We start from the raw sequence: 11,075 nt of genomic DNA on the forward strand, positions 1-11,075 counted from the left end.
TAGTCATTGAAGTAAGCTAAAAGCAAAAAACTGCAATCGAAAAAAATTAAACTAATTACAAAGCAAGAAATATAACTGTACAACAGCTCAATAGTTCTAATCAATTTATTTTCCACCAAAAAAGCTCGGATAAACACAATGTTTTTTTTCTTCTCATTTTCAGCCAAAGCATTTTACAGTATGTAAAATTTTACAGTTTTGCTTTGTAATGAAAGTCTGTGGTTAAGGATGAATCCGGCTCCTCCGGATTTGTATTATACAAATGTTATTCCTGTGTAATTCACTGTGGAAATGTTCATGTCCTCATAATAACCGTTGATCAGATACTAAAAGAATCAGCAAAAAAATATTGTAAATTAAGACAAACCTGGGTTGTGACAGTTTCCAACATAGGGACAGATCCAGATTGGCGTCTGTTCAGGGCATACCTGGGCAAGCGCCAGGGCCCAGGACTGCTGGGGGGGGGTGCATATAAGGCTGTACTTAAGGAATCTATGGGGCTGACTGGAGCAATATGCAATGAATTCACAGGGGGTGAGGGGGAAGTATCATATGAATCCATAGGGGGCGTTGGGGGGCTTTATAAGGAATAATCATGAGGGGTCTGTATATAATATAACCATGAGGGGGCTGTTTATAAAATGACCATGAGGGGGCTGCGTATAATATAACCATGAGGGGGACTGTATATATTATAACCATGAAGGGTCTGTATATAATATAACCATGAGGGGGCTGTATATAATATAACCATGAGGGTGCTGTATATAATATAACCATGAGGGGCTGTATATAATATAACCATGAGGGGGCTGTATATAATATAACCATGAGTGAGCAGTATATAATATAACCATGAGGGGGCTGTAAAAAATATAACCATGAGGGGACTGTCTATAATATAACCATGAGGGGGGTATATAATATAACCATGAGGGGGTGTATATAATATAACCATGAGGGGGGTGTATATAAAATAACCATGAGGGGGCTGTATATAAAATAACCATGAGGGGCTGTATATAAAAAAACCATGAGGGGGCTGTATATAATATAACATGAGGGGACTGTCTATAATATAACCATGAGGGGGGTGTATATAATATAACTATGAGGGGGGTGTATATAATATAACCATGAGGGGCTGTATATAAAATAACCATGAGGGGCTGTATATAATATAATCATGAGGGGCTGTACATAATATAACCATGAGGGGGCTGTATATAATATAACCATGAGGGGGCTGTATATAATATAACCATGAGGGGGCTGTATATAATATAACCATGAGCGGTCTGTATATAATATAACCATGAGGGGCTGTATATAATATAATCATGAGGGGCTGTATATAATATAACCATGAGGGGGCTGTATATAATATAATCATGAGGGGGCTGTATATAATATAACCATGAGGGGGCTGTATATAATATAACCATGAGGGGGCTGTATATAATATAACCATGAGGGGGTGTATATAATATAACCATGAGGGGGGTGTATATAAAATAACCATGAGGGGGCTGTATATAAAATAACTATGAGGGGCTGTATATAAAATAACCATGAGGGGGCTGTATATAATATAACATGAGGGGACTGTCTATAATATAACCATGAGGGGGGTGTATATAATATAACTATGAGGGGGGTGTATATAATATAACCATGAGGGGCTGTATATAAAATAACCATGAGGGGCTGTATATAATATAATCATGAGGGGCTGTATATAATATAACCATGAGGGGGCTGTATATAATATAACCATGAGGGGGCTGTATATAATATAACCATGAGCGGTCTGTATATAATATAACCATGAGGGGCTGTATATAATATAATCATGAGGGGCTGTATATAATATAACCATGAGGGGGCTGTATATAATATAACCATGAGGGGGCTGTATATAATATAACCATGAGGGGGCTGTATATAATATAACCATGAGGGGGCTGTATATAATATAACCATGAGGGTGCTGTATATAATATAACCATGAGGGGCTGTATATAATATAACCATGAGGGGGCTGTATATAATATAACCATGAGTGAGCAGTATATAATATAACCATGAGGGGGCTGTATAAAATATAACCATGAGGGGACTGTCTATAATATAACCATGAGGGGGGTATATAATATAACCATGAGGGGGTGTATATAATATAACCATGAGGGGGGTGTATATAAAATAACCATGAGGGGGCTGTATATAAAATAACCATGAGGGGCTGTATATAAAATAACCATGAGGGGGCTGTATATAATATAACATGAGGGGACTGTCTATAATATAACCATGAGGGGGGTGTATATAATATAACTATGAGGGGGGTGTATATAATATAACCATGAGGGGCTGAATATAAAATAACCATGAGGGGCTGTATATAATATAATCATGAGGGTGCTGTATATAATATAACCATGAGGGGCTGTATATAATATAACCATGAGGGGGCTGTATATAATATAACCATGAGCGGTCTGTATATAAAATAACCATGAGGGGGCTGTATATAATATAACATGAGGGGACTGTCTATAATATAACCATGAGGGGGGTGTATATAATATAACTATGAGGGGGGTGTATATAATATAACCATGAGGGGCTGAATATAAAATAACCATGAGGGGCTGTATATAATATAATCATGAGGGTGCTGTATATAATATAACCATGAGGGGCTGTATATAATATAACCATGAGGGGGCTGTATATAATATAATCATGAGGGGCTGTATATAATATAACCATGAGGGGGCTGTATATAATATAACCATGAGGGGGCTGTATATAATATAACCATGAGGGGGCTGTATATAATATAACCATGAGGGGGCTGTATATAATATAACCATGAGGGGGTGTATATAATATAACCATGAGGGGGGTATATATAAAATAACCATGAGGGGGCTGTATATAAAATAACTATGAGGGGCTGTATATAAAATAACCATGAGGGGCTGTATATAAAATAACCATGAGGGGCTGTATATAATATAATCATGAGGGGCTGTATATAATATAACCATGAGGGGGCTGTATATAATATAACCATGAGGGGGCTGTATATAATATAACCATGAGGGGGCTGTATATAATATAACCATGAGCGGTCTGTATATAATATAACCATGAGGGGCTGTATATAATATAATCATGAGGGGCTGTATATAATATAACCATGAGGGGGCTGTATATAATATAACCATGAGGGGGCTGTATATAATATAACCATGAGGGGGCTGTATATAATATAACCATGAGGGGGCTGTATATAATATAACCATGAGGGGGCTGTATATAATATAACTATGAGGGGGCTGTATATAATATAACCATGAGGGGCTGTATATAAAATAACCATGAGGAGGCTGTATATAATATAACCATGAGGGAGCTGTATATAATATAACCATGAGGGGGCTGTATATAATATAACCATGAGGGGGGTGTATATAATATAACCATGAGGGGCTGTATATAATATAACCATGAGGTGCTGTATATAATATAACCATGAGGGGCTGTATATAATATAACCATGAGCGGTCTGTATATAATATAACCATGAGTGGCTGTATATAATATAATCATGAGGGGCTGTATATAATATAACCATGAGGGGGCTGTATATAATATAACTATGAGGGGGCTGTATATAATATAACCATGAGGGGCTGTATATAATATAACCATGAGGGGCTGTATATAATATAACCATGAGGAGGCTGTATATAATATAACCATGAGGGTGCTGTATATAAAATAACCATGAGGAGGCTGTATATAATATAACCATGAGGGTGCTGTATATAATATAACCATGAGGGGGCTGTATATAATATAACCATGATGGGGCTGTATATGATATAACCATGGGGGTGCTGTATATACAATAACCATGAGGGGGCTGTTTATAAAATAACTTTTCCACTCGCCTGGCAAAGTTAGCTGCACAAGAATATTTCATTGTTGCACCTAATATATCTTTAAAATCCAGATGTGGAGGTATAAAAATGGCACCAAATCATGTTCAAAAAGTTGCAAATAAACTCCAGTCCAGATCAAGCATAGGAAAAACATTAGAATAAAAAGTAGCAAAAAACGCACAGATATATCAACCTCTATGATAAATCAAACGGGTTCAAAATCCGAAATAAACAACAAAAGAAAGAGAAGCACAAATGTCCTGACTAAACATAGATGACCCTCAATAAGTTACAAGATATGAACTACTTTGCCCAAAAAAATTCATTTTAACCAACAGCTTACATGTTTTGAAGTGCTATCTAAAGCATTGTTGAGTTTACTATTCCCTTTAATTAGGAGGACAGTGTTAAACACAAGACATATCGAGAATATTGTCGCCATGGAATATACAGCAACAATGTCATTATCGTTCAGTCCAGCTATCATCATAGCGGCAAAGTAGATGACGTCATACAGGAAAGACAAAGTCAGGATTTTGACCGCATGTATATGGACATTGACGTTTGAGCTAGAACCTTCAGCGTTGTCCCTCATCTGTTTTATATGTCTACGCAGTGAAATCATGATCGTCACATAGGAACTAGAGAACAGAAGAAGTGCACATAAGCAAGCAAAAATGTAGATTTTAAGAGGAGCCGAGTCTTCGAGGTAAAATATTAGAGTTAGATCCTGCTTGGATTGTGTCTTATTGGGTGGTGCCACATCTTTGACATCCCAAGCCATGGCAATACTAACGCAAAGAGTCAGGAGGACAGTTAAGATAAGAAGCCATGGAAGCATTTTTGGAAAAGTCTTCTTTAGATACACGTATGCGTTTTGACTAAATGTGACGATCTTTAGGCAGCAGTAGATGGAGTACAAAGTGCAAAGCCAAAGGTTCCCAGACATTGCCGCGAGACATGAAACAGAGACATACTTGATAAGTAGAAAACAGTCAAGTTTTAGAAATAGATAAAGTTGTAGCAGAACCTTCAGGACTCCATGTAAGAAGTTGCAGACACTCACACCGATGGAGAGATGATCGGATAAACTGAGTGTTTTGTTATTGATCCAGTCCCATAGATTTATGGCAATAATGAAAATGCTTCCAGGAAACACAAATATAAAGGCAACGATATCAGCCACCACCATTATAAAGTAGGCGGCAGCAGACATTCTACTCAACTTTGGGTTTATACAGCAGGTCCAAAATTCAACCAGCAGCGTTGACAGCCCGAGTGCGAGTAAAAACCTTTCCCCTCAATATTTTATTAAATTTACTTCCATGCTAATAAATATGTATCTCAAATTCAAATATTTTTATTACTGAGGAAGTCAGGCTGATCTGCGAGTGGTTTGCAAATAAAGTTTCTGATTTGTGTGTTCACTTCCATTCAGGATGTTCATTTCTATGACCTCAACGAGAACATAACTACTTAAAGAGATCCTCGGCCACATTTATCATGGTTTGCACTCCTGATATCTGGTGTACAAGCCCTGAAATAGCTACAAATAGCTACAATTCTTGGTGCAGGGCCAGAAATTGCACCTATTTTCCCTATTATGCCACATTCATGCCAACTGAGCATGGTGGGGTGTGAATAGAAACAAGCAGAGGCATCTCATACTCTACATGGGGGTTATTTATCATTCGAAGGTTCCAAGTCTATTTTTGGATCTCCACAGATTCATTAAAGTGTCTGGGATTTTTTTTTTTTTAAATACCCCAAAACGTCTCCAAATGCATAAAAAGTCCCAGCACATAGACCAGCAGGGGACATGAGTAGCTATGAGACTTTTTATGGGACTTTTTAAAAAGTCCCAAAACATGAATCTGGCTTTGCACAGTGTTGCACTAGCGGCAGTTCTACATTTACACCAATTTATTAAAGAAGTGGAATTAGCCCGGTGAGACTTTTTAGTAGTGAAATGTCCTAAAAAATCTCAATGCAACTTTTTGGAGAATTTCTTTACGCCAAAAGCCCAGGAAAACCATTGATAAGTAACCCCCCTAAGGGTAGATGTTAGTGCACAGTCAACAATCCAGTTTCAAACTGTAGAGCAGATACTAATTGTTGGGAGTCACAGAGCTGCTCAGGCATTGATGACCTCAGTACTGAGATAGTCCCTTTAATAGTAAATTTCTGCTATGAATGAAAACTATGTAGAAAATAATTCTCATATTTATTTTAGCACTATGAAATTTATTTTTAAATATATAAAGGAAACACACACAAAAATCCTACCATTTTTATCTTTTTCTAGCCACAAACTTCAATGACTTAAGTCACAATGTTATTTACCAATAAGGTCAATAGGCTCCGATTCATATAAGAGCTTCTGAATCTGCAGACCTAGCCACTCTTTCTATAATGTATATGGGAACCCTAAGTATTAGAGTACTTAAAGGGAAGTGTCAACAGGTTTTACTTCACTGAACTACCAGCCCCCACAGGTAGGAGATGATACGTTCTTCCTAGAATGCATTCTTTATGTGAAATTTCACTCATTTCCCTCTTTATGAATGAAATTTCACATAAAAAAGGAATTCTAGAAAGGATGTATCATCCCCTACCTGTAGGGTAGTTAAATATTTCCCACAAAGTCAGCAAATATGACTCATTTAGTCAGGAGTAGTGTCACTTCAGAAGCCCCTGTCTTCTGTTGTATAGCACCTAGAAACATGCTGCTGATTAAAGATTAGAATCTCATATTTCAGATCCAACCACTCTTATGGTTCTGTAAGCTATAGAACTGGACATACAGGCATGTAAAAAATAGTCAGGAACTGGATCTCTACCTGCAGCCCGTATCTCTGGTTCTATAGCTCACAAAGCCTTATGTGATCTGAAAGATGAGATTATCTTTAATATGACATAAAAAAACTTGTTTCTAGGTACTATAGAACGTAAGAAAGGGGCTTCTGAAGTGGCACTTACCCCAAAACCACTAATCTTGACTCATCTCATGAAAATGAGGTGAGAGCAGTCATATTTGCCTGACTTTGGGGACATTTTTTATAGGTGAATGGGTGAGAATTGACATAAATTAGGGAATTCTAGAAAAAATATTTCATACCCTACCTGAGGGTTCTGGGAGCTTAGTGGGGTAAACATGGTGACAGGTTCTCTTTAAGTAATATTACATTACATCTATATAAAATGACCATGAACTAAAATATCAGATTTACATTGTTTACATTTCTGGCCCAGAAAATGACTTTTCTTACTAGTTACATCGCCTTTATACAGAATATGCCTTCCAAAATATTTAGTATTATATATTAATATTCTCAACTATTTCTTAAACTCCCATATCTAACAACAGAGTCGAACAGGAGGAGTGACAAGTATTGGGTGGATCAGTGTCAGCCAGAAGACCTCTTGAAACAGGGGAATCCAAGCCAAAGAGCATGTAACTTTTTCTGTAACTTAATGCTTCCACGTATTAACGTGAGTATACTGAGAACATGGCAAAGAGAATATACTAGAAGTAGAATGTACATCCATTGTAGCCTCCCATAATCTTCAATAGTTACGACGACGGAAGCAAAATACAGAAGATTAAAAGTAAGTAAGGAGAGAAGGGTCTTCACTGCCGTGACATGAGCTTCTACGGATTCAGATCTAAAATTGCTAGAGTTGTTCTGCATATGGTGAATGTGTCTGTACATGGATACAACTGTGACCAGAGCTGAGGTCAAAAATATTAAAAAACATAAAGAAGACACTACAAAGTACAGTTTTACGGGAAGAAATGTTTTAAGAGGTGAGGCGCTTGGATTTTGAAAAACTGTATAGTTAGAATACTGCTTGGACATACTCTGTGCCGCAGGACCACTTACGAGTAAAGAAGCAAGGATGGATGGAAGGAGGATCCATGGGAAGACCTTGGGGAACATACGTTGGATGTAGATGTAGAGTTTGTTGTTGAGGGTCACAATCTTCAAGCAGAAGTGAATGGAGAGCCACGTGGAGAAGAGCAAAGTGCAGAATATCAGAGTCAGATAGGTGATATCAATAACAAGCCATGCAAAACTGGTAATCATGGTGAAGCCGTGTCTCAGAACAGTGCATCGGAAGCTGACTTGAAAGAGTCTGTGAATGAGACTAAGTAGACCAAGTCCAGAGATGAGCTGATCACTTACATCAAGTTTCTTGTTCTTCATCCAGTCCTGGATATTCACAACTAGTATGAACATGTATCCTGGGAGAATAATCAGCAACGAAATACAATCTGCAACATGCAGAACATAATCCAAAGCACCGGTCATGATTGTATCTGCTCGAAGACTGTAGAAGATAGGATAAAGGCTATTTGTCTCTATGAGAAGCATCTGTCAGGTACATAGAATATATATCCCTGAACCTACACTGTGCACTTAGAAAATTAGGATGATGCAAATTGCGTCCCAATCAAATATATAAAATGCCTTTTCTTTTGCAAATATTTTCTATTTTTAAATTGTTTAATGGAAATGTGAAATCATGTGCCTCGTGTTTCTGGCAAATGAGTTTTTATGTCATTCCCATCTGGTTCCTCTGCATTCAAATACATCCAGTCCTGGGTATATTTATCAAAACTAAAGAGCAGAGGTAAAGAAATAATTCTTCTTTAGCCCATGAACTCATTGGAAAGTAATGTAAAGAGATGGATAATTTTTAAATACTATTGGATGTATAGAGCCTGTATCAACAGGAGGAAACCCACCTTGATTGTCAAATATATAGACAGAAAACCACCACATCCCATAAACAGGATTGAAGTTCTTGCATCCGATTTCTCCTCCATCAGTGGTCGCATTGTAGCTCCGGCCATACTCATGGAGGGAAAGGTCAAATTAGTCATAATTGGAAGCCAAGTTATATCTATGGGTCCCCTTTGTGTATATTTCAGCCCCAAGTGGCAGGACAAGCAGTAGGTGTTGGCAATATAGAGACACCGATAAATTATAAAGCATGTGGATTGGATGTAGGTCAACACTCACTTCACTTCAACTTCCATGAAAAGGCTACATACCACCAGAGTCACATCCCCCATTTTTATGGCTCCTCACGAAGAGATAGTTTGAATTAAGAGTAAATTCATCTGGATCTCATCCCCACCTTTGCTATTTATCTTACTGCTATGATAACCTGCAGTAAACTGTCGAAAGTGTGTAAGGAAACTTCTTCTTATGAGGACCTCATAGACGTTAGTCAATACAGAAGTTTATCATAGTAGGATGGAAGTGACTTCGTTGAATTATATCTCCCTGACTTGGAGCAGGCACAAATGTAAGAAGTGTAGCTGAATCAGAAGACGAATTTGGGTTGTAGTAGTGGATGATAGATGATTAAAATGTTTGAAAAAAGTAAAAAAAAAATAATGGTTTGGTTAATGCTATTTAGGACGGGGAGTTATCTTTTATTTTGTAAATAGAAAAATAGAGAAAAGGAAGATGCAAGTGTAAGGTTGATACAATGAAGCAATGGTCCACCCCCAGTTGTCCACAAAACGGAAGAGAAAGGGATTGTTGACTAATGCACAGATGAGGTGAATATTGGTGATGCTTTGCCATTTGAAAACACCTGTATGATTTGTGCTTCTCTATAAATACAAGTCATTTCTACGCATTTCTGTGTGGACCATTGCTTCATTGCATTGCTCAAGATTGTGTTTGGGTTTGGAGACCTGAAGAGGCTATTGATTGGGGGAGAGCCAAGGTGTTTCTTGTACTTGAGTGTAAGGTTGATGTATCAAACTTGAGACTTGCCTTTTTTGTATATTTTTGTGACTTTCCTGGTGTTTGTGCTCATTCGCATCTTTTTTGTGCCTAAGACAGTCTCTCTTCGAAGTTCACCATCAACTAGTATTCTGCAGTGTTCCCTGAGTTATCACCTGAATTCATATGTGAAAGTTGTGTCATTTTTTTAAGTTACAAATATTACCACAACAGGCATAACTAGGAAAGGCAGGGCTGTGAATGGGGCCCCCTTTACGCTTAAAAAATTTACTTATTTAATAACATACATTTATACACTCATGCAGACACATATTGAGCATATACAAACATACAGCATATATAGACACTTATAGTATACACACACACACCATACAGCATAAACACATAACAGATACAGTATATATACATCACATGTATGTTATATACATAAAATGTGCATCATAATATGTATATAATGGTGCCCATCTTCCACTTTTAGTGAGTCAGGTTGGATGATTTGGCCCACTGACACTGCGGGCCCCATAGCAGCTGCTATGGCTGATACCATTGTACTGACCCACCTTGCCGCAAAATTAAGGCTGCCCCTGACCAGGCGTAGAAATGAGCTAATAATGGTTTGCGGCTTTTGGAGACTTTTTGTAACTTTTGTTTAAAAAGTCACAAATTTGGTAAAGACTAAACGCCTCATGTATCAATAAGGAAAAATAAAGGCTAGAATCATCTGACCAGCAGAAAAGCTGAAATGTTATGAAGGCTCAAATAGCTGTAAGGATTAGTGCTATGGTTTGGCATCCTCACAGTGTGTAAACCACAAGTAAGATTCGAAGATTAAGGGATTAAGCTAACCACAAAAGAGGAAAGGATTAAAGCTCTTGTGCAAGGTTAGCAACATCATGTGAAATACGGTCACATATATTAACTCCACATCTCTCATAAACCAACGTGTTTTACCATATAGTCTGATACTGTAGATTGTGGTCTATGGTCTAGGTCTATGATTACTTTTAGAACACAGCCCCATATAATGTTGGCTAAACCAGTCAAGCAGAACATTGAAACAATGTGGTCAACAACAATGAAGAGGCAAATCATGGGCAGCCATATTTTTATATTTTCATTCACTTAGATGTTGCTTATAAAAAAGACGACTTACCTCATGAATGGTTTCCTGCTAAGGAGAATATTATGTAGAACCCTTTGCTGCCTTTCCCTTCTTCCTTTCCATGTGTTCTCATCTCAATGTGATTTCTTGGTTAGCATTTAAATACCAATGATTTACATGGAACTATACAAAGTTTCATATTCAAAGCAAATTCAAAAACAATTTTAATGTCATCTATTTTTACAATAGGGA

General features: G+C 37.4%; 1 protein-coding gene across 1 annotated transcript; it reads right to left on the reverse strand.

The window, feature by feature from the left end:
- Positions 1–254: 254 nt before the first annotated feature.
- LOC140070162 (taste receptor type 2 member 2-like) lies at positions 255–8,269 on the reverse strand. The gene is made up of 4 exons (XM_072116499.1): positions 7,819–8,269; positions 7,500–7,689; positions 4,408–4,597; positions 255–326 (listed from the first exon to the last, which is right to left on the reverse strand). Exons 1-4 carry the CDS (start codon positions 8,267–8,269, stop codon positions 255–257), a joined length of 903 nt encoding a protein of 300 aa, XP_071972600.1.
- Positions 8,270–11,075: the final 2,806 nt, after the last annotated feature.

The sequence above is a fragment of the Engystomops pustulosus genome, chromosome 7, assembly GCF_040894005.1.
Source record: "Engystomops pustulosus chromosome 7, aEngPut4.maternal, whole genome shotgun sequence".
NCBI lineage: Eukaryota > Metazoa > Chordata > Amphibia > Anura > Leptodactylidae > Engystomops > Engystomops pustulosus.

Excerpts from the sequence above, each read along its gene's own strand:
- LOC140070162 (XM_072116499.1), bottom strand. The coding sequence starts at position 8,269 with ATGACCGGTGCTTTGGATTATGTTCTGCATGTTGCAGATTGTATTTCG. Across the intron at positions 7,690-7,818 it reads AAGTGGTCCTGCGGCACAGA|CTCTGGTCACAGTTGTATCC; the intron begins GTATGTCCAAGC and ends TTTTGACCTCAG. Across the intron at positions 4,598-7,499 it reads TATGGGAGGCTACAATGGAT|TTCCTATGTGACGATCATGA; the intron begins GTACATTCTACT and ends TCTGTTCTCTAG.